A 25,294-nucleotide genomic window follows, 5' to 3' on the forward strand; every position below is an offset into this window, starting at 1 on the left:
AGTACGTGGATTACACTGAACAATGCACTTGAGAGTTGGTAAAGGGACTTTCTTTTTTTTTTTTTGGTGACACTTTAGCTGCTGTTTGTGGTTGGTGGCCATGGGGCAACGTTAGCTTCAACCTAAATATACGTAGCCGGCTCTTTCTGCATTCTGGACACAAAGAAGCAGATGCGGTGTGTGAGCTCAAGACACCTATTTACGTGTAATTGAAAGGAGAAATACATGTTTTGTGAGAAGTATGACTTTCAGAAAACTCACAAAAACACTTGGTTTTGAAAACGTCGATGGATAGATGAATGTTCAGTGTTAAAAAAGGAAAATGAAGGGGACTCAGACATCCGTCTCCTGCTGCAGTTTGTTGGTACCAACCAAACCCATCTGATGCAGACAGAACACAAGTAACCTTTGCTTGTAGCGTGACCTTGTTTAACCAGGGAACTTTTTGTGCCCACCATGAAAGATAATTCTCAATGATTGTCCAACATCTACTGTACCGTTGCTGTGGGGACAGTCGGCGTGCAGACTTGTGTGTTCTTCGTACTTCTATTCATAGAGCAGCACCTGTTAAGATCGAACAGGTGAGCATCTGCCTGTTGTTTGACTCGGTGTTAAATATTTCAAAAGTAATACATCACAGGAATCGGAGGTGTCAGGCGTTTGATGCTCCGAATCTCTGTTCAATTTCAACCTCAAAAGGGGTTTAGAAGGTAAAAACTGCATTTCAATGTCAAGTTTAACTGCCAATCATTGTCAGCCTTTGTACGGGGACTGAAAATCTCTTTAAGCCTCTGACTCACTTCATGAACAAAACCAGTAAATGGAGCAAAAGATCTTTTCAGCTGGAGGCACCGTGGTGCAGTAATGAATTCAAGCTTTATGATGTGACGTCTTTTTGTCTGCTCCCATCTCTGCTGTGGATGATGACTTTAGTCTGTCCCAGGTGTCGCTTCATGTCTCTGCCTGTCTGAAGGTAGCAGTGCATTCGTCTCCCAGACTCAGCTAGTGATAATGATTTAGTTTTGGAACAGCCCAGGTTGGCGTATGACGCAGGTTGCCATGGCAACAGGATGCAACGGGCATCAGAAGTCGACTGTGTCACGCTGCAGACCTTCTGACAACTACACACACAAAACTGCACATTTGCTGTAAATCTCTCTCTCACATACACACGTACACAGTCTCTTTGTTGTTCTGTCTCTCTCTTTGTCTCTCTCATACATGCACACACACACACACACACACACACACACACACACACAACACAAAGGATTTTACAATAACTTACATCAAATTCTTAGAGACTGTTTTTAAATGTAAGCATGACTCTAAATGTAGCGTAACCTTCCATCTTGGTCAAGCGCCCTTATAGTTCCTCCAGTTCTCACTTACTGTATATTGGACAGCCTGGCCCAACCTGTTTATTTTTTTGTTTTGTTTTTTAACTTGCCTTGAACAAAAAAAAGATCCATGAAACGATGGCTCTTGTTTCCGTGCATGTCGGCTTCACCCTACCTTTGTTGGGTTGTTAGCGTTTTGTCTTATGTCAGCTAAGAAACTCATGACAGCTCAGCAGAATTCTAAGTCTTGGCAGAGGTCCTCCTCACACTGAAATAAATCTACCTGACCTGATCTGCCTCTAAAGCTGCCAGGCTCATACATTACGTACTGTGTTGGTCTGGTTAAAATGATTTGTTCGTGGTACATTAACAAGTTTGAACATGTGTTTCTGCATGAGGACAAATACTTCTATTTTACACTCTCCCCCCCTCTCACACGGTCTTGTCAAATATCCCTTCCATGTCTGTCACTTTTACTCTATTATTTTTTTTTTTGCTCTTGTCTTCATCCTTAAAGACAACATTTTCTCAATTGTTCTCCAACAATCATGTGCCCACCATCCTCAATCTATCCTCCACACACGCACACTTTGTTCCCTTTTCACTGAAATCCCCGCTCTTGAACTTTAAAGAATTACCAGCTGCTTGTTTGTTATAGTTCAGCATGAAACAAGTTTCAAATTTGATGTATGATCTCATAAACATCGGCACTAAGATATATCTGTGAATTGGGGACCAGATTGCAACCCATTCTTCATTGATGACCTCACAGAATTAGAGATTGATATCAGATTTGCATTCAACAAAATATCAGCGCAGAAAGACAGACGAAAATAACAAATCAACAACGCCAGCTGTCACCAATATTCTATGTCAAATTAACATAAAATTTATGTCCTATTTTTAACGACTGCCACTCAACCAGCTGGTCTCCCTGCACCCAACCACTCAGACACACCCACTCAATCATCACGGTGCACGTTCAGGTCCCTGAAGGCCGCACTTTGGCAAAAGCTCATACTGAGAACCATTGCATCCCTAATCAAAAGTCATTTTTCATGTTTTTCTGCCTATTTGCTGTTTGTCTTTTATGTATTTACAGTACGTCCACCACTCCAGAGGAAAAAATAGACTTAAAGGAACTGTTTTCATTCCTTCAGTTTCTCAAACCTTTTAGCTCCTTGTCTCACGTTCATGGTTTCCTTGTTTAGTCACTCCCGATCTTAAGCACACCTTCTTTAACCCCATCACTCTCACATGTACCCCTCAACTCCCCATCTTCACTCCGCACACACACACACACACACACACACACACACACACACACACACACACACACTTACTTAGCATTAGGCAATGATGGGAAGGCTGGGCCAAGAAGACAGAAGCGTTCTGGCTCAGTCTGGATGGGCAAACGATCAATTGATCTGTCAATAAACCTCTATCTGTTATAGTGCAGTTCCCAATCACTCAGTGATGCTGCCCCCCCCCCCCTTCTCCCTCCCTAGATGCTGCACAGGCTAACAAATATACACAAAAAGTACCCAGACATACTGATATTGGCATTCGTCAACCCTCATACATATTCAGGAAAGCTGCTTCAGGCTTTTGTATGTGTGTGTGTGTGTGTGTCCCGGCTGCTCGAGAATCTGCCAAAGTGCAGCAGGACAAGGTGCTGATCGATAGCTAAAGCCTGATTAACATAGACCTTTATCTTACACACTTTCACTATACTGCCAACAAAAAGCTTCATTGATGCAACCTGTGCACACAGTCTGGCAGCAGTGACATTTACCAAGTGACCAGCAGGACCTTGAACAACACTCTGTCACACTCTTGGAGGGAAAAAAATCACATTGACATGATGTGCAAGTGAAAACTCTGTGTATGTGTGTGTGTGTGTGTGTGTGTGTGTGTGTGTGTGTGTATTTGTCTTCATACAAAAAACACTAGGGGTTAGAAACTCAGCTTGACTCTGACTCTAGCTGTCTGACTCAGATTGATCTTTATCAAACCCTGAGAACAAAAATGATACTGCGCAACATCAGGTTAAAAGATGCACTTGTAATCACCCGAACACGGACAGGATGTAAACGCCTTCAATCTTTATCATTCTCGCTTTCCAACAACAGGTTTCCAGTAAGCACAAGTACTGTCAAGGTACAATCAGACCTTTTCACATAAATGCACCTCTAACAGATGTTTCCAACAATGAGCGGTGATTTTATGTACTGATTACGTGACCTGAAAGTTATTCTTTCTCATTTGATCATTGCCATGGGGTGAACATCTGAGAGGACTAAATGTATTCTCATTAATATATTACAGCTGTAGACAGACTTTGTTATCTTTAACGTCTTAAATGTGTTTATAATGACCGCCTAGTTTCTTTAAACGCTTCTTTTTTCAAGTATATTTTTTTAAAAATTGTAAAACAGAACATAGAAAAATAATTCTGCATATTTCTTTACTAGGGTACAACTACATGTGCATAATGTTCTGTTCCCACACTGCACTCCCCGGTTTCAACTATCTTAATTTTTAACGGACTGCTCTTAAAGGTCAGCCTGACCAATATAAGACAGGAAATGATGTATGACGGCACAATGGACTCCCTGACAAAGACAAGAACAGAGACAACCACCACTGCGTGGAACCTTTAAGTTACTTGACTCACCTCACCAACCTTCAGACTTTTGATTTCACACGAGGAAAAAGATGATAATCGAATCCTTTCAGCAAGATTAAATGCTCTGATCAGGACGTTTGACAACCTTCAACATGGTTTAGCTACTTTACTTTTCGCAGTCCTTTAAGTGACTCTTGTTTCTAGCAAGTTCCTTTTGGTTAAATAATAATTTGAGATTTTACTTTTTCAAAAAAATATATTACATGCTGAAAATTGATTTTTGGATCCTTTATTTTAAGGCTCTAAAGCATTTCATGTGGTGTCTCTTTTAAAAATTGAGACATTAAACAAAGAATGAGGAATTTATATCGCAGGGATTTTGGTACATTTACGAAATGTCCACGGCATGAGAAGATCCAGAGTCAACTTTGCGGCGAATCTCGAGTCGTATATAATCCAGCTGGATCTTCAAAGTTTATCTTCAAATAAACACTGATAAATTGTGTTTTTCTTGATGAACGTTAATCTAAAGACACACCAGGCAGACGTGGATCTGTGGAAACAACAACTGGCAATGTGTAGCTCGAGAAAAGCCGCAGTCACGCAAGTTCATAGACGAAGTCTTCAGGCAACATTTCATTTTTGGAAAGGAGCAGTTTACAATTCCAGAGTGCTTGGAGCCTCAACCGCCCTCCGGATCAGCCATAGGCATTTACTCTCTTTTTTCCATTCTCCCTCTCAGCGCTACAACACACAAAAAACAAAAGCACCACTTGAAAAAAACACAATCCTGAACACAAAAAGAAATGATAAACGTCATCCATCCATTTGTACGCCAAACTCAGGGTCGCATGAAGCAGACAAGAGAGCGCAGAGTCACAAGGTCTGTTCTTTATTTGCCGTGATTAAAAAACAAAGCTGAATTTAAAAAGTAGGACGTTTTTTTTTGTTTTTTTTCAGTCACTATAGATTTCTTGACCACACAAAGGAATATAAAAACTACATTCTTTATACAGGATCGGCGACTGGTTCTGTAACACTCTGCGCAGTAATTACCTTATTGAGTAAAGAAACCTACACTGAAATAAAGGCTTTTTTTAAATCCACTTCTGGCACCGATAAAACTATTTAACACAAAAAAACAAGACATACTCCTAAACAGAGAAATATACTCCATTTGATTTTCACCTTTTAATATTTAGCAATTTTATAAATACTGCGTGTGTAACAATGATGATATAAAAGTCATTAAGTAGACTACTATTACTACAACATTTTAGAATTGATAATTTTTTTTCTGCCATTCATTTTTGCATCAGTAATGTTAGTAAAATATGAGGGGGGTTCAAATGTGTGTTTATCTAGAGTCTTGGTGACCCAGATGACCAGATTTTACCTCCAATAAACGACTGACCTGTAAACAAGTTGTTGCAGTTGCTATGGAAACACTTGAAGATCCTGGCAGACATACTATAACTTCCTAACCAAGTGACCTTGGTAAACACAGCCAGGAGTGATGTCAGAAACACTCATCCTAGATAACCTGATAATAATCGAATCCGTCATTCACAGTCGATATGTGCTCTGTTCCTGTACGTTTCTCGAAATCTTTTTTAATCTGATGAAAAATAAAAGTCAACCATAACCAAAGAATGAACTGAATGAAAGAACCGAGCTTCTGACCAGAATTCAGTAACAACTCCCAGTACTTGACAGTTTTTTTTTTTCTCTTTCTGCAGCCACGATCTAAATAAAGAACCATTGAAACATTGTGAACATCTCCACTTTATGGCTCCTCTCATTCAGTTATCGCTGCCTTTTCAAAAAGTTTAGTGGGTGAGTGTCAAAATCGTGCAGAGCTGTATACACAAAAGCAGCTTTCTGCAGAGACAGGAGGAAGAGAAGAAGAAGAGGAGGAGGAGGAGGATATGCTGAGCATGCTCGGTAGTGTTTCTGGCCGAGAATGGAGCTCTGCTGACCTTGAGGGTGTCATAACGATCGATCAACACTCAGGATCTGTGTGTGCATGAGAGAGACAGAGAGAGAGAGAGAAGGCGTGCAACTTCACCAAACAAGGAGAAAACTGAAACCTTCACTGATGATGAATCATTGATAAGTGGACAAGAGAGGACTTTTCTCCTTCCATCTCACTTTTTTCTTACATGCCGTCTTATTCCTTCTTTCACCGTCTTGTTTCTCCTCTGCACTGCCTTATTTCAGTCTCTCTTTCATTCCCAAGCTGCTTTTCTTGTCAAATGCCAATTTTAGCATTTGCTCTCTCTCCTCCTCTGTCTCTCACTTCCTCCACTTCACATTTGCTGCTTCACTTTCAATCGCTGGCTTTTTTTTTTTCCAGTCTTGACATTTCCATCTTGTTCTTGCATCAGGTTTATGTTGACGTTTCCCTCCCTACAGGTGTTTCCAGGGCATGAGCACATATAGATGCTGCTACATCTCTCACTCTGATGTGTTTTTGCTTTTAGACGTCTACAGTCAGTTTGCCACGGTTGTTAGGTGCAATTGAGGTTCCAACCCATCTATTTAAACTCTCCATCTCTCAAGGTCAGGATATATAAGTATGTTTTTGTTGTCTGGAATGTAGCCTTACTGTGTTATTTTGGCATTATTTTTTGCCGAATAGCATTGAATTACTCTTCATTTCATCAACAAAGATTAAACAAAAAATGCTCATCAACTACTCTTTTTCAGATTTTGTCAACTAAAGCCAACAACAGTCAAACTGACTAAAAGACTCATTTTCGTATCTGAAAAGTAATGCGCATTTAAGTCAAAATAGCAACCCTGAGGGTGCTGTCACACGTTTGATTAATTGGTTGATGAGTCTGTTAACTAGGAGCCTTGCTAAGTTTTGAGAAAAATCCAGGTGAATCGAAGTGTCTTGTTTTCTGTTGCATGCCTGTTGTCTTTTTTTTTTGCATACGTCTACTCTTTTCTTCAATGCAAACTACCTAGTTTTGAATGTGTGCTGTGCTGCATCCACCTGGGCAATTTAGACTCAATCTTGTAGATTTTGCTGGAAGTTGGATGGGTTGAACTGAGGTTAGATCACATCGTCTCTCCACAGATGAGCCAGAGATTGTTTCAAAGTGTCCTGAGAATATCGCCTCAACAACTCTGTCCATGTGTTTGGTCTGTATTTGGTGCGCTCTCGAGTACGACTGCTAACACCTCCCCGAGTCATCGGCACCAGGGACCAGAGTTTGATTCAACTAAACAAGCACACTGAATCGCTCTGGTGCCTCGAATGGCATTCGCCAGTAGAGCACGGGGGGGTCAGCTGATGTGGGCTGGCATGGACCTGATCATTAACACTCAAAACCAAGAAATTAGGTAGCCATTTCCCTTTAGCTGCATTCAACGTCTCAATGCCTACACAGTTCATGTTACATTTAGTTGCTCCCATCTGTCCAAACAGCCACAACAATACACACACAGTTTATAAAATTGTCATCTGTGATGTGTGTAGAAGCAGCAAGGAGGATCGTGAAAAATAACCTGGACCAAATGCTGCCCATTTGTTATTGATGAGAGGGGCAGAATGATGGAGTGGGTATGAATAATGTAAACAAATAAACTAGCTAAGGTGTTCCTTCCTCAGCTATGAGGGGAGAGAGAGTGAGGGAGAGGGGAGGGGAGGCTCAAAATAATACAAAGCCAGACACTCACAAGTTCTGATGACAAGCTCATCATCCATCAGTGCATTGGTGAGCGTGATTATGATCTAGGAGAAGTGCTGTTTGTTTTTGATCAGAACTGGAACTCCAATGTGTTTATGTTCCTCTTGCTGAAATGAACTCGGGTCACCGGTCAGGTAAAGGTTTATTCAGACAGTGGGAACGAGTGTTGCTGAGGATAAGCCTTTCTCAGTCTGTCTCTGCTGTACACACTAAACAGTACTATCTCTCTCTGCACACACACACACACACATCCTCTCTCTCTCACCCACTCACCCCCATGTCAACACGCTGCAGGGCACATACATCAGAGTGTATATGGAGTAGAAGGATGCATGGGAAGAGGAAGCAGACAGGAGAAATGGAGAAGGATGAAGACTCATGGGGAACAATCAGAAGGGCAAAACCGTAATGTAACCTCACATTCTACATTCATGGATACATATGCAAAAATGCTTAGAAATACACACACACACACACAATACAGATATGCGAACGAGACTAAAATACAGTAGAGAGGTCGTTTCATTTATAGCAACCTCAATCAGCTCTGGAGAAAGTGGAAACCACATAAAAGACCACAAGCACGCACACACAAGTAGCTCTCCATCTGTCTTTCACCCCACCTCTCTAGAGGGCCGCGAATCAATCAATCACTGCCAAAATACCGCACTTCAACTGTATACACACACACACACACACACACACACACATTTATATAAGTTTGTTTCTACATTTGAGCAAAACACTTTTTGAAACACTTTTTGTTGGGTTTGGCGAGCCATGTCAAAAGTTATTTCTTCCAACGACTGCAGCTCTTACCAGTATTGAATGAATGGTTCTTGCTCTCAATGTTACATCCAAACTTAAGTAAACAAAATACAGAGAAGAAGAAACACTTGCAACTCAGGGCTTATGTATTTTCACTAAGCTAAATCTTTTCAGCTTGAATCAAAAGTTGCCTGCTGCACACCAAACGTCTATATTTGAAAGCAGTATATGTAGAGGAGAGGACAGATGAAAGAGTTGTTAATTCTGAAAAATGTCAGCAAAACACAAAAACAGACAAATTAGTTGTAGTCAGTAGACAAACACGACAATAGATTAGTTACACTTAAGATAAAAAAAAAATTTGGAAAGATCCTTCAAATGTGTACCTGGAAGTACAGAACTGTTCTCATCTCATACCTTCATTTTTAAGAGTTTTTTCACCTTGCTAAGTGTGATGTTTTTGTATTTTAACAATCTTCAATGGGTGTGTGTGTGTGTGTGTGTGTGTGTGTGTGTGTGTGTGTGTGTGTGTGTGTGTGTTGGAGGAGACTGTGATGGCTACCACATGTCAAAGACTACAGTTTAGTCAACATGCATGTTATTCACCAGCAACAGTGGACCTCCATCAAACAGCAGCTGTTTCCTCCTGAACAAGATGAATTCATGGACACACGATAGTAGACCTGATGTTTACGGTTCCTCACGTTTTCCTGAAATAAATACTGCAGAAAATACTTCTGCACATGTCCAACCAAGTTTTTATGTTCAATAAAAGTGAGTGGTTTCAACTGATTGAAGATCAAAGCGAACTGAAATGTAACACCAATTTGCATTTTATGTTCATTTACGTTGATCTCCAACAGCTACTGTATTTTCACAGTAAGTGCATTTTCAGTAAGTGATGTTTGAAAATGTTGATCTTTTGCCAGCCAGCCTAAGATCAGACTTAAAATCCATACGCAAACATGTTAGTCTGACTGAAATCGCTGTACAGGAAGTTGTTGTTTTTTTTCAAAGTTAGACTAAGGATCAAAGTTTGGGGTTTTATTTTTGTGGGAGCTCAGGCAAAAGAGACACGTTTGGTAAAAGTTCAGCACAACGAATGAGTCCATTTCTCTTTCCGAGTCTTCGCTTGTCACTAGCTCACTTGCACGGTCACTTGTCAGGGACATAATACATCAAATGAATGTCGAATTTCAACCAGCTGTCAGGGTTAATACTGCCACCTACTGTTCTGGAGGGGAACATAGTTCAATAAAAATCGCCTCTGCCTTGGTTCTTGCATCCTGGCACGGTGGTAGTCTAATTCAAAGGCCTAAATGAGGAAAAACTATAGCTGTTGCTCTCTTACATGATAAGAAGTAGCTACGTGGTCCTGGGTTTCCTTTTTTACATCCCATGGTGTCGGACACTAGAGGTTGTAAACTGTAGATCCGATTAGATGAGCAGAATGACAGACATGACATGCTGCTCAACTCACAGTGTTAATGAATAATTATCCATGTCCATGAATCCATCCATGTTCCACTTTAAGTTTCTGAATTTATTTCATGTAAATATCAAAAAACTCAAAATGATTCTTTCTTCATTCTACATCTTTCATCAAACCCATCAGGATGGACATCACCAACACATCAGCAGTCTTACCTTTGATGCCAAACTTGGAGTTTCCACCAAACTTGAGAATGACCAACATTAGCAGGAAGCCGGTGAAGGCTACAGCGGCGATGCCCACTACTACGTACACCTGCCAGGTGAGAAAGCAGTTACATAATCACCTACAGTGAGGAGACGGGCACATACAGGAAATACAGGTCCAGACAACTTGGTGTCTCGAAAATAATCATCTCAAAACAAGCACAAAGACGGAGGGCAGACTTACAGCGACTTTATCCTCAGGTGGGTCCTCAGGTGAGCTCACTGTTGATGAAAGAGACCAGCGGAATAAATGAATAGAGAGTTTTCTAACTCTTTAACTTGATTACCTCCCCCAAGGAGGTCATTTGATGTGATGTGTGGTTGGTTGGGTTGTTAGCAGGATATGTCAAAAGAAAATGGGCAGATTTTAATGACATTTGATGTAAAGATGGATCACACTGCAGAAAACAAGTGTTTAACCTTTGGAACTGATCCAGATTAATTTGCAGGTCCTGGAGCAGTCCTTATCAGGACATGTCATACATAATGATTTTCAAAATGAATTACGTGATCCAGAAGAACAACTTTTGATGTAATGATCAAATTTAGCATATTTTGCCGAAAACTGCGAGGGCCATTTATTTTTATTAGACTGAAAACAAGTATTAATCTTTTGGAATTGGAATGGATCCCATTCTGGATCAGTGATCTGGAAATAAACTATTTTTGGAGGTTTCTAAATGTATTTCGTTGACACTAGTTTATGTTATTTATCCACACTGTCTGTTTGGTGGAGGTATGAGCTATCTGGGTGTTTTCTCATTGAATCTGTTCTTGTTGGTGAATAATGCATGTTTTACACTCTGTTAGTTCATCAAACTGAAAAAGAGCACATGAAAAAACATGGGGGTACCTGTAGTGTCTGCAGGAGAGAGCAGGTTATGGGGAGAAAGACAACAAAGACCGATTAGTCTGCAAAGATCTCATTATGTTTCATTTGGACATTTTTGACATGCACTTTTGCAAATTAACACGTCTGTTCTCTGATCTCGTTACATGAATGCATTCAACACACAAACACAAACATACAGACAACAATTCACATGCAAAACTTGAAAAAACAAGAGAGCCACAGTGTGGAGGGTCAACAGTTGACGAGAAACGGACAGATTTCCGTCTAAAAAGAACTTAAATGCATTTAAACTTTGTTCTTTTGCATTTCACTCCAGAAATGTTAGGAAAGTCTGTTTGACTTACCATAGTAGGTCGGTTCTATTTCGGTTCCTGCAAATCAGGAAATCAAAAGATTATATTTGTTAAAAAAAATTGTCACTATTCATGACACACTGGGTTCTGATATCATGCACGTCTTACATATAGACAGCGCATGAACATTGGGTAGCTCCATAACCACTACTGGACTCCGCTTGACAAAAAAAAAAAAAAAAAATGTTGATGCACTCCCATTCACATGTGGAGGCGTCCGCACTCACACTCTGGCAGAATCGTACCTCAAACTAGTGCAGACTGCTGCCAACTAGGGAAAACTCAAGTGCTAAGAAATGTTTCCATGTCGTATCGGTAAACTAGAAAAGACCATGTGGTCAGACGACAGTATTCTGTGCATGTCGGATATGTTGAACTATGATGCTGTCAAGTGTTACTTCTCACCATTCCAGGGTTTGCGCATGAAGTGGGCCAAAACCTTCTTTCGGTCTGTTCCGTATTCGTTTTCAGCCACCAGTGTGTACAGCCCGTTGTTGAGGTGCGTGGGGCTGTCCAGCTGCAGACAGCCGTGATACTCCCGCTCTGTGATGTCATGGATCTTGGTGGTGATGTAGTGCCCCTCCGTCACTACCTCATCATTCAGAAACCACTTCAGGTGCGGCTCTGGGTTTCCTTGAGAAGATAAGGGGAAGATAGAAGTATATTAAAAAGACCACGGCAGTAAAGGTTGAATTTGCGTGAACAAAATGAGATAGTTGTTTGCTTTTAGACAGTCTCACCTGCCACACTGAAGGGGATGCACCAGTGGTGGTCTGAGATTGCATCACTCAATTTAGTGATTTTTGGAGGAACTGTAGCGGAGACAATGGAGATATTAGAGATAACACACTACAGTGTGAGACAGAAACAGAAAAGACTTTTCAGGGGTAAACTAGCCAAGCATGCAAAGACAAATGGTTGTTTTCTTCAGCTCTGTTTAAAAGACTTTACCTGTTGAATGAAACTAACCACTGAGACAAAACCTTGTATGAATGTTAGTGCGTTGACTAAGACTAAATCAGAAGCTGCCCAAAACCCTGTGACACATCAAGTCAGAACTAAAATAATCAGTTTTCTGTGACTAAGAAGACTGAAATGCTCAGGTTTTTAGTCAACCTAATAAAAACAGGATAAAGACAAAGATAAATGATGAAAATTAACAAGAATATTTGAAGGAGAACTAATAATAGATTTTTAAAAAACAGTTGCCAAAGTTAACACTATAAAAGAAGTTGACATAAATCTAGGTTAGAGAAGCACACATACAATGTATATCCAGCAGCAGCGAGGATTCCTTCTCTCCCACCACGTTCTCAGCTATGCAGCTGATCTTGATGTTATGGTCCAACGATGACAGGTTTGATAATCGCAGCAGCGAAATCTGGCCTGATGTCTCAATCTGAGAGAATATATCAGCATAAGAAAATGATAACATCATTTCCTGCATGAAAACAACATCTGCTGTTGCATACTCCAGCTTGAAAATGACTTTTAATCGCTAGGATTAAAGCATTTAACCAAAATTTCTCAAAATTGAGGAGACGTATGGAATCAGAGGAATCAGACTGCAAACCGAGCAGACAGTGATTGGGTTGAATAATGTTCAATATATGAAGCACTTCATCTTATTGTATTATTGCAAGAGTCACATTATCGTTCAGTAAACAGCGATAAAATAAAAACACACCTGTGTCTGAAATCATTGTAATTGAGGTATTTATCATCTCAAAACTGATAAATAGCAACTATTTTAGAGCAAATTTGGTATATATATATATGTATGTATATATGTGTATACTGTATGTATGTATGTATGTATATGTGTACATGTATGTATGTACATGTACATACATGTACGTACATGTATGTACATGTATGTACACACATATATACACACATATAAATATATATCATATATGTGTGTATGTATATACACATAGGTACGTGTATATGTTTATATATGTATGTGTATATATGTGTGTTTATATATGTATGTGTGTATGTATATATGTGCATATACATATATGCGTACATATGTACATACATATATACGCATATATATATTATTGTGTGTATATACATATATATAAAATATAGTGTGTGTGTGTGTGTCCTAACCTCATAGTTGGTGACCAATACCATGTTCCAAATCAGTTCAGGTGAGGGCACTCCAGAAGTTGTACAAGTCAGCTGTACATTCTCCCCCTCCATTACTGTCACTTTGGACGGGCTCAGCGTTGCCATGGGAACATCTACATAAAACCAGGGAGTGGAGAAGTGGAGGAGGAGAATAGATGAAGAGAGGAGAGGGAGGTGAGAGAATGAAGGAAAGCAAATTTAGGATTCATGGCCAGACCTTTCAGTTGAAACACCAGGCACGTTGCAACCGCAACAATAAGAGTGGAGGCTAACACACACCCAGTACCACCAAGTCAAAGAGACACACAAAGGAAGACCTTGAATTCAAGCTCTCTCTATCATTCTCTCTCACTTTCATTTAAGCACACTCGCTCCAATCAAACAGTAAGACAAAGAGACAGAGTTGAAACACAGTAATGGTTACACTGATTACTGGTGCATGTCTTCAGCAGCCCACGTTCCAAATCGATTGGACACAGTCTGAAGCCTTTTTCAAAGCAAAGATACTGGTGTGTGTGTGTGTGTGTGTGTGTGTGTGTGTGTGTGTGTGTGTGTGTGTGTGTGTGTGCACGTGTGCGTGTGTGGCGTGCTGACCAGGAAGTGACCTGAGCAGTCTTAGCACCTCGTGAAGAGTGTTGACAACTATGGCAGATGAAACTGGTTAGATTTCTTATCAAACCCTCTCGTCTCCCCTTCCTCCACCTCTTTTGTCCGTCAGCAGAACGTTTATCACCAGGGCAACTCACTTATCACTACAGCAACCCACTCAGTCACTGTGAGACACACTGAAAACCAGTCATTTCTATGGTGGCAGGCCATATGCCATATCACAACCACATCTTAACAGCCATCTGCAGGACCCATTGTGAGTGCGCGCGCACACACACACACACACACACACACACACACACAAAGACAGAGAGATGTCTTCGTGGGGAAGCACCTCTGACATTCAGTCATTCACTCATGCTTTCCCTCACCATTATTTTAACCCTTGAATCCAGACACTTAAAGCATTACCTCACCTAAAAAAAAAAGCATTTTGCTTGTCAAGTGCTCACAAGCACTCACTCCCTCCCTCCCTCCTGCATCACTTCTTTGAGATGTAAGAATGCAGACAGAGAAAGAAAGAGCCAGCCACGTATATTTAGCTTCAAGCTAATGGAGCTGCATTACCACCAAATGCAAAACTGGCTAAAAAAAACATAAATTATCAAGTGCATCATCTGGTATGTTCTTTTTTTCTTCACATTTATTTGATCTTACATAGAAAACCAGTTGTGGAAGAAGTACACAGTTGGTTTACTTGATAAAAGTAAATTTTGAGTGTTTTAATCAGATACATCCATAATCAATTATAAATCAATTTCTAACTCTCAGAATCATAAATTCATAAAAAAAAGTCTTTTAAAAGATGTATTTATATTACATACAGTACATATTTGTTGCATATTTGTCTGATCTTAAAATCTTGTCAGGGAACTTGTTTGTTTTGAGTCAACATGAAGCTCATCCGCAGCATCAGTGAATCTTGTATATGAGGGGGTCCATCAGCTGTGGTTTACTTGAGATGGATTTAAAAACACCTGACAAAAAAAAAATCACAAATTGTACTGGCATTGACATGAGATTGGTTTTCAGAATTCTACTACCCATGATGGTGGCACCTTTGATATAATTAGTTTTTCTTTATGTAGGACCAAAAAAAGTGACAGTAAAACTGCATCCTATATTATGATTACTTCAGGACTTGACATGACAAAATTAGCAGCTTTTAAAACTGTAAGGAGATTTTTTTATTTATTTATTTTACAGCTCCAGGTCCTCAATAGTCCCTGTGAACGTCACTACAACAAACACTGAAGAATGAGTGTGTGAAGAATACATTACGTCAGCGCTGAATATACACTAGACCTTGACACTCCTTGACACCCTCAATCGGGATCGCCTTCATTCACCAGGTGCACGGACTGTGAATGAGCTGTGAATTACGAGCCCAGCATTAGGGATGTAACCCGGTGATGTGCTGCTGAGCAGCTGCTCGAAGCTCGTATTTAAAATGAAACATCCGCCACTTTCTGTCACATTATGCAACAGCCTTCTTCAGCCACATTGTTGGAGGTGTCGTTGTTGGCAGCTCTTGTTGTAAGCTACAATAAGAACCTCCATTCTGGTGTTTTGAGAAGCAGTCACTTTTATAATGCAACACTCCAGACTCTGACATCTGGTGGTGTGTGTGTGTGTGTGTGTGTGTGTGTGTGTGTGTGTGTGTGTGTGTGTGTGAGAGAGAGAGAGAGAGAGAGAGAGAGAGAGAGAGAGAGAGAATATATAATCATATAAAAAACAAGGCAGAGAGGAAGATTTGTCTAATGAGTAATTATGTAAAATCCTGCATTGTCACTGTCTCAGCCTCCCCAGAAAGGTCGATGCCAGGAGGGTCAGGGCGATTGTCGAACCTCAGATTGAGGAGGAGCAATTTGGGGTTTTTTTGGGGGTGGGGGGTGGGGGGTGGGGGTTACTCCTGGAGTATGGGGTGGATGGCCCCTTACAAAGGGCCGTTTTCTCTACCGGAGCAGTGAGAGTCTGGTCCGCATTGCCGGCAGTAAGTCAGACTTGTTCCCGTCAGGGAGGGTTGGACTCCGCCAAGGCTGCCCTTTGTCACCGGTTCTGTTCAGAAATTTTATGGACAGAATTTCTAGGCACAGCAGCATGGTGGAGGGGGTCGAGTTTGGTGGCGGAAGGATGTTGTCTCTGTTTTTTGCGGATGAAGTGGTCCTCTTAGCTCCATCAAGCCATGACCTCCAGCTCTTGCTGGTACAGTTCACAGCTGAATGTGAAGTGGCAGGAATGAGAATCAGCACCTCCAAGTCTGAGGCCATGGTCCTAAGCCAGAAAAGGGTGGTTTGCCCACTCCAGGTTGGGGGGGAGGTCCTGCCTCAGGTGGAGGAGTTTAAGTATCTTGGGATCTTGTTCATGGGGGAGGGTAGGATGGAGTGGGAGACTGACAGGCGGATTGGGGTGGTATCTGCAGTGATGTGGGTGCTAAACCAGTCTGTTGTGGTAAAGAGGGAGCTTAGCCAAAAGGCAAGGCTCTCGATTTATCGTCAATCTACGTTCCAACCCTCACCAATGGTCATGAGCTCTAGGTAATGATCGAAAGATCAAGATCAAGACTACAAGCGGCCGAAATGAGTTTCCTCCGCAGGGTGGCTGGGCTCTCCCTTAGAGAGAGGGTGAGAAGCTCAGTCATTCGGGAGGGACTCAGTGTAGAGCCGCTGCTCCTCCATGTCGAGAGGAGTCAGTTGAGGTGGTTCGGGCATCTGGTGAGGATGCCTCCTGGACGCCTCCCTCAAGAGGTCTTCCAGGCATGTCCGACTGGGAGGAGGCCTCGGGGCCAACCCAGGACACGCTGGGGGGATAATATCTCACAGTTGACCAGGGAATGTCTTGGGATTCCCCCAGAAGAACTGGTGGAAGTGACTGGGGAGAGGGCAGTCTGGGCATCCTTGATGAGGCTGCTGCCCCCGCGACCCGGACCAACCGGATAAGCAGAGGTCGACAACAACGCCAGCATTGTCAGTCAGGTTGTCAGTTGGCCTGCTTAGATTTTGACATCAGATAAATAAGATTTAAGAGCGATAAGATTATATGGATTTTCCCATGAATTAAAAAAACAAACCAAACAAACAAAGCCAAAGAGAGTGCATACCTCAACCAAGGCAAAAGTAACACTAATAGCTATATTCTGCCAATGGCCTACAGCAGCTTTCAAGAGTCGCAATTTGATCCATTTTGCCTCCAAAAGTTTAGCTCTGGTTGTTGTAATAGTGCCAATCTGTCCACCAAATTCCATCAAGATTTGTTAGATAGATATTCTGCTAACAATTAGTGTCATCCCACAGCCTTCTTAGTGGAGGATTCCTGTCAGTGTTTGGGGACCATCACTGTGATGAGGGGGTCTGATGATGCATCAACTTTAGGCACAACAATCTTTAACCTCATCACACACGTCAGCTCTCTGACAGGCACTTCTTTCTGCAGTAGCAGAGAATATCAGCATGGGCTTTCAATACTACATGAACTAAAAACAAAAAGTCAGTATCCAAGTCAGAAGTTCACTTTGTACCATGTAATCTAAGCACCAAACAACAACGAAGGTTTTGCTTTGGAAGGAGGAGAAGCCTTGAACTTCTCAGCAAGTACTAGATTGCATTAAATAGCGCTTTGTGTTATGTATCAGATAAAAGATTCAACAATTCCCTCTCATTAATTTAATAAAAATAAAAAACAACAGCACTGCTCTTAATGAAAGCATGCATTTTATTCATTGAATAGTTTCTGATCATTTGTGTCGGCAGGTTGATACATTTATATGCAGGGTCTGCACCCCAGCTAGTGGGGAAGGTTCCCACAACGTTGGCTAATATTCTCTACATTTTGTCAAAACATTTAACCTTTATGAAAGGATACTAGGAAACTACATTGTTAACCAAGAAACAGCATTTTTATTGCAACATTCATAAGATATTTTGGAGATGTCAGGGCTACGATTATGTTGCATGACAGCAGAGGATGAACAAAATAACATTCAGAAAATGTTCTCAGCATGTTGTTGCAGCCTGAGTTTACGGAACATTTTTTAATCTTTATATATATATATGTGTGTGTGTATATATATATATATGTGTGTGTGTATATATATGTATATATATGTGTGTGTGTATATATATATATGTGTGTGTGTGTGTGTGTGTGTGTATATGTATATATATATATATATATATATATATATATATATATGTATATATATATATATATATATATATATATATATATATATATATATATAAAACTTTAATGGGATATGTTCAAAAATAAGTGGAAAATTTGGTCTGCAACATTCTGAGGGTGTTTTGGGGATATTGTTTTATTAATAAACATTATAACCTGTTACCTCAAAGTCATCCACAAAACATCCTCAGAATGTTATAGTTATGTTCTGTCCCTGAATGACAAACACCGTTGAAATGTTCTCTAGATGTTAAATTATAATTTTTATATACGCTGCTGGAACCACAGCCACAATACTGCAGGTGTCACAGTTCTAGTTAAATCAGCTAAAAAAAAAAGAGTTACAAGTCGTCACTTTTTGTCATCTAACATCTAGGCACCATTTTTCACACAGTGTTCTTCACTTTTACAAATTATCCTTTCAATTCTTGAATGTAATGATCCATAAACAAAACCAATCAATAATTTCCTAATAATAATAATGTCTGAAAAATGTTAATCAACAATTAAAGTATTTCAAGAATCATAAATGTAATGACCAAAATTTTTACAATGTTATCCTAACTTTCATAAGAATATTTATTCTGTTACACATAAATAATAAATGTCAGGAACACGGAGTTAATAATTGCCATCAGGATTTGCTCCCTGTCTACAAGACTAAATTCGGGGCTAAAACAAAAGTCCTAGCTTGCACTGGCCGCCTCAGTAGGTTTTCCTGTCGTTGTTCGCAGAAAGAGGGGTTGTAAGAGTTAAAAATTTTTGACACAACATTTAAAAACTGGGGGAATTATTATGTTCTGGCATGTCAGTCGATAGGCCTTTGGGAGAGTGGGGTCCATTTCTACAGAAATGGGTGAATCATGGCGTTATTGCTCCTGACCCACCCAATGACTCAATTTTTAAACCATCTAGATCCTTTGTGTTAGCTAATTCCTGTGAGTAAATAACCATGATTACTGACACTTAACAATGACGACTAATGAGAGAAAAAAACGATTCAAAGGAGCCAAACGTAAGTAGGATGACACTACAGGTCCATTGCTTTTATAGCAATACTTATAAAGCATCAGTGTTCCATGACATTTTACTATCCAAATCTATAGATGTTCTGTGTAATTCTGTTTTCTTATTTCTGTTTCTTTTATACACATCATTCATCTGTCTGAACTTAGGAAATTCCAAAATATGAAAAGCATCTCCAGCCCACAGACGCACGAGCCATCTGGCCTCTTTCGTCAGTCATTACTGTCAATGTTCTGTACTCCCTGTATCTACGTGAACGTCATTTGTGTTTCATAAATAAAGCACCGACACAAAAGGAAGACAAAGGGACACCGAGAAACAAGAATGCTAACCGTACCTTAAAGCAGTACTTTACCGAAAACGTGTATTTACCCTCTCAAATATTCACAAATAGGAATCTTGAATAGGTGTCCTCCCTCCTACTCATCTCTACTTTGTGACTCTAAAATGCAGTAAGAGCCAGCCACAAATATTTAACTCGAGGCTAACAAGAGCTAAAGCAATAAAACAACCTCAAAACTGCCCCCAAAAAATGTCATTTTATATTCTCTCAAGCACCTCGTCTGGCATAATCCACACCTTTACTATCAAACCATATCCTCAGTAATCCACAAACACTTTGTGTTCAACTAAAAATGAACAAACTATAACACTTCTGATTCTGTGCTACCATGAACGAGCTGTAACAGTGAACGAGCACCTAACTGTAAGTTTAGTACCATGTTTGTTTTAGCTCAAATCAAACACCTTGTGGATTACTCAGTGTTGGGCACGATATAGAGGACACGGTTTACACTGGTTGATGCATTTTAGATTTTGTAAATTGATGTTTTTGGACATCTCAGCCATACATCTCTGTTAGGTTTGAGATAAATATAGTTCTCTAGCTCTTCCTCCATTCTGAAGTCAAAGTTAAAAAAAAGTTAAGAGTAAAAGTTGAAGATGGAAAGATAGAGTTATAATACTTCACAATACTGCTCGAGCCAAACGAAGACAAAGGGAGAGGAAGACAGATGAAGACAGAGTACAACAACCTGTGATTTGACCAGCAGAGGTCTGCTAATCCATCTGCTGTCATTTCCACAACACATGGACAAAAGCACCTTTACACCAGACAGATGGTTACAATTATGATTCTTTGTGCTTTCGCCACATTCAGATATTTTTGGCTGAAGAAACATAATGTGTAATGAGAGAGACTGAAACCATGAACCGACACCCCCTTGGAGTAATCTTACAACTCAAAGATGAGTTGAATTAAACAAGAATGGCGAGTGCACAGGCTTTGCGTTGTTTTTGTCATCTCACTAACAAACAACCCAGTTGCAGTTTTCTTACACCTGCAGCTGTTATGAGCCTCTTTTTCTTTTTTCTTTATCTTTTTTTTTTTTTTTTTTGAATGTCACGCTTCACTTATTTTCATATTACACTGAAATGGGACTGCAATGAGCTCCGTCTGGGTCAGCAGTGGGAATGGTCAATGTTGCACAGCCTTTTCGAGTGGAGCTGCAGCAGTAAACAGCCCACGGAGAGAAACACACACACACACACACACACTAACACAGACATATGTGTGTGGTGTGAGAGATCAGTGTCAGCCCGAGGGCATTGTTGGGCACTTCCTCTGCTTTGTGCCCTCCTCATATGTCACTGTGAAATGGGCAGACAGACAGAAAGCCACACAGATAAGCGAGCAGACACACAGATGGAAAATGAGTAATAAAGAGGAGAGGAGAAAAACAGGAGAAGGGGAGAGATGGCCAGAAAAGTGTCAGAGAGCAAAAGGCCGGCAGTCGAGCCACATTTCAACCGTGTAACTGTGAGCCCGGGGCATTATTTGGCACCCTCCTCCTCATATGTCACTCTGCCAGGGGGTCCCCTGGCCTCGTCTCCAGGGGCCCTGCTGTAACTGCGCTAATGCCAGAAATAACCTCTCTAATGGAGGGGAGGCAGAGGGGCCCAATCAATAGGAATTATCAATGACATTGTTAGCTTCCCGCAAGCTAACTTATTGTTTCTGTCCTTTGCGCCCTGACTGCCCTGAGCTATTTTTGATCAGATAACTCTCTATCAACAAAAAATAAGGCGAAATATGTTAGGTTGTTTGTTTCGGTTTTACTTGGACAAATGCAATGTATCAGTAATGCTTCTGCTATTGATCAGCGCAATTTTTCTGATTCTCCTGATACTGCAGGTTTTACATTTCTAAACCAGATATGAAATTCCATTACAGTGTCACTTTGCGTCAACAAAATGCTTCAGAGAACAAACACAGAGTTTCAGTTTTTAAGCTCTGACTTATAATGTGTAGCAATTTTAACCTTTTATTTCTCATTCTATATGTATTTCTGATTTGCCATGCTTTCGGATTGGAGGAACTTATCATACTTCTTGTTACTGTCCAGACTGGGAAATCTGGAAACCATTTTTAGATTTAGAAACTCCATTTTGGTGCTTGGCACAACAGGAACCACAAGTCATCAAAGTGATCATTGATTTTGTAAAAGGCCGTCGAGGCACAGTAGTTTTCGGGGGAGATGCCATGTAGCTAGTTCCTGAAAGCATCTACATGGGTTTATGGTTCACTCTGATTTTACAGCACTTTGTTTTTTAAATTAACTTTATAAATAAATTTACTTTACATGGCAGTCAAACTCTAATTTAACCGTGTTTATGAATGGAAAAGAGTCCAAAATGGAGTGATAGGTGAAAAATTGTTGGAAAGAAGAGCATGAATTACCTGCTGACATTTATATGTTCAAGCTGAAGGAGCACTCCAGAGGAGAGTCTATAAAAGGCTTGTTTTGTGTGGAAGTGCTGTAACAGAAAGCTTGATGGGTAACTTGATGTTCCGCTAACCACTTGTGTTGTTGTCTGCTCTGATGAGGCCACAATATTGTTCTCAGGGTAGTATTTTAAGCTTTCAAATCTTTTTGGTACGTTACCATAATTAATATAACGTAGTGCGTATACACTGTATGTGCAGCTTACATAGAATAATAAAGCTTTACTCCTCAATAACTTCTGATCGTCATTTCCGGAGCACTGTAGTCCCCATCTGATCAGTACTCTATGTTGCTGAGACAAAGGAAATTGAATCGGCAGGTCACCGGAACTGTAGGACAAGGTGCAGCTGGTCTCTATAACACTCCACTTCAATGTGATATTTTTTCAATTTACAGTGCTACAGACAGTGAACCTCCACTTTTCTGCACTCAGCATCTTTGAGATCCACTGAAATCCGTGTGTTGAATTACAGAAACTTTCCATATCAGTATCTATGCCTTAAGTGTCCTGTGCAGTGACCTTCCTGGACGTACAAGCAAATGTCTCCGATGTCTGTAACCTGTCTCAGTGATGAGGTAACCTTTCAACACACAAGCGCGCATTCACACACACACACACTTCTCTCTCTGCATGTCACACATTTCACTCACATATGAGAAAAATCCCTGCAGCACAGCAACAACATCTGGGTGTCTAGAAACCTTTGACTCCCTCTATATAAGCAGAGCTCTGAGTCATGATGGTTTTTGTTTGCTTGTTTATGTGTAAGACATAGTTGTTCTTGCACCACGTCTTGGGAAATTACAATATAGAGCTTAAACCAGTCCCAGAGCAAGAGAAATATACTGCTGCAGTCCATAGAAACTCACAGGCCAGTGGGTATATTACTGATTTTTATGACTGCAGTGAAGGTAATTTCTTGTGCAGTTATTCTCATAAGAACAACAAACTTCACTTTGCCCAGTTATTTATCACATGCGCCACCTGTGAGAAATGACTAAACACTTAGCACATCGTCTAGCAATAACTAATTTTTTACTGCACTTGAACACATCTACACATTCACATACACAAGCGTCCCTATACATAAAAAATGTATGTGTCAAACGCCTGAAGAACCCATGTGAACACACAGTAAAAACCTACATTTGTAGGATTTTCCTCCTTAAGGATTTGCAACTTCAGCTCTTCTGTATCATATGAATGTCTTTTCCAGATTCCAGATGTGTGTGTGTGTGTGTGTGTGTGTGTGTGTGTGTGTGTGTGTGTGTGTGTGTGTGTGTGTGTGTGTGTGTGTGTGTCCTCACCACATTTAGGTAGCGTCAGTCTGGACAGAAGCCTGCGTGCTCCTCCATCCTCAATGCAGCGCAGCTCCTGAGTATCTGCTTCCTCCCCTAACCACAGCTTGATCCACATGTTCTCACAGGAGCAGTGCAGGGGATTACCAGTCAGTGTCCTACACACACACACACACACACACACACACACACACACACACACACACACACACACACACACACACACACACACACACACACACAAGGAAAAAAACACATCCATATGTAATAAGTTAACAAAATTAGTCTGCTTTTTAGTCTGCTAACTGATCTCTGGCTAAGCTTGGCTCGGCTCCCTTATTTAACTCTGACTGTTTCATTGAGAATCGGATATTTAATAAAAATATAGATTGTTGGCGTAACAAACCAACTTGCACTGTAGAACACTGCTTTCATAAAATATCTCCTTGCATAAATATGTGCATCCAGTTTTTCCAGATCTTGTCTGGGGACATGTTTAGGGGTCGGGCTCCAGGGAGCCAAGTATAGCAGGAAGCCTCCCCTCAGAAATCTAAGTAGGTCCATGTTAACACAGACTGTATGATAGGGACAAATTCACAGACAGACGAAGGGTTGCACACAAGCTCGACTGAACTCACAGATATGAGATGTTGAGGTGTCTGAATATCCGCCAGGAGAGCGATGACAGGTTGTTATCTTTCAAATTCCTGGAAAATAAGCGATGTACATCAGGGAATTAGTTTGTAATACAAAAACAAATAGAGGGTATTTTTTATATATCAATTATTTGTTTTATTAATAAGATCTTTTTACATTTTTTAAACTGAGCGGCTGTCCCGTCAACACAATAAGTCCTTTACACGATAACATTAAGGCAGTTTTTACTTACAGGTACTGTAATTTGATGGTGTTCTGAAAGGCCAGCTTTGATACATATGTTAGCCTGCTGTTGGTCACCGTTCTGTCACAAAACAAATACAAAATCATCATCATCATCATGAACAAAGCATCAACTTTACACAGCAGCTAGAAATGACCCCAGGTTACTGGAACTCCAGATTCTATGATTAGCCCTCTATATATTTGCTTGATCCTTCGTGCCTTTGCCTAATCTTGAAGATGTTCTTTCCAAGTGTAACCCCACCCTTCGCTTGCCTCCACCATGTAGGGCTCTCTTGCAGGATATCTAAAGGGTAAATGGATTGCATTTATGTCACTCCTCCCTACCTTAGTGATACTAAAAAGCATGGAACAAGCCTCACTACGAGGCTGAAATGTGACAAATATCTCTCCATCTTCCCTGAGGTCAATCAGCGGTTACACACTGCAGGTCCAGAGCTCAGGATGAACCTTTGTGGACTCAAAGCACAGAAAAAAAAACAACTTATAAGACCTTATAAGGTTTTAGAAGATAAAGCCTACATGAACTAGAACTGACAAAACACATGTCACGTTAGTTTGTGTTCCGCTAACCAAAGCTGAACTTCTGCATTTAGGATTTGAAAAAATTCAAAATGCAAATGTACAAAGATTTGCATAACAGTTGTCTCCATGCTAAGAGCCCAGTAGCCTCTCATATTCGTCTGAGGGCAACATTCTCTACATACACACAGAAGGAAGCATCTTCAGATACAAAAACTCGGTCTGCCCAGTTCTTTTATGATCCCTGTGTCACAGTACATTACTGTGCACTGTTAGCAAGTTAATTGAGGTGAGGCTGCACGACAATATCACTATACCCTGGAGTTTTGTGACTGATCTGTCCTCCCTGATGTGAAAGATTTTTATTCAAAGGATGAGATACAACTCATTTAAAAACATGACACAAAGTGATAACTCAGGTGCCAACCACTTTGCTTACAAATCATTGCAGATAAGTATTTTTCAGACCTCAGTTGCCCTTTTGAGAATCTC

At 40.5% G+C, this 25,294-nt stretch overlaps 1 protein-coding gene across 1 annotated transcript in view; it reads right to left on the minus strand.

Moving 5' to 3' along the window:
* Nucleotides 1-25,294, minus strand: part of ntrk2a (neurotrophic tyrosine kinase, receptor, type 2a) — a 79,376-nt gene that overhangs the window by 50,020 nt on the left and 4,062 nt on the right. The window contains exons 3-12 of the mRNA XM_086206289.1: nucleotides 24,270-24,341; nucleotides 24,019-24,087; nucleotides 23,390-23,538; nucleotides 13,458-13,591; nucleotides 12,606-12,738; nucleotides 12,080-12,151; nucleotides 11,745-11,972; nucleotides 11,331-11,357; nucleotides 10,318-10,355; nucleotides 10,083-10,182 (exon numbers count right to left, since the gene is read on the minus strand). Of these exons, the coding sequence (XP_086062415.1) occupies nucleotides 10,083-10,182; nucleotides 10,318-10,355; nucleotides 11,331-11,357; nucleotides 11,745-11,972; nucleotides 12,080-12,151; nucleotides 12,606-12,738; nucleotides 13,458-13,591; nucleotides 23,390-23,538; nucleotides 24,019-24,087; nucleotides 24,270-24,341 (1,022 nt within the window). The remainder of the gene's footprint in view (nucleotides 1-10,082; nucleotides 10,183-10,317; nucleotides 10,356-11,330; nucleotides 11,358-11,744; nucleotides 11,973-12,079; nucleotides 12,152-12,605; nucleotides 12,739-13,457; nucleotides 13,592-23,389; nucleotides 23,539-24,018; nucleotides 24,088-24,269; nucleotides 24,342-25,294) is intronic.

This window comes from Aulostomus chinensis, chromosome 6 (assembly GCF_037954235.1).
Source record: "Aulostomus chinensis isolate RoL2024-O1b breed Wild chromosome 6, RoL_Achi_v1.0, whole genome shotgun sequence".
NCBI lineage: Eukaryota > Metazoa > Chordata > Actinopteri > Syngnathiformes > Aulostomidae > Aulostomus > Aulostomus chinensis.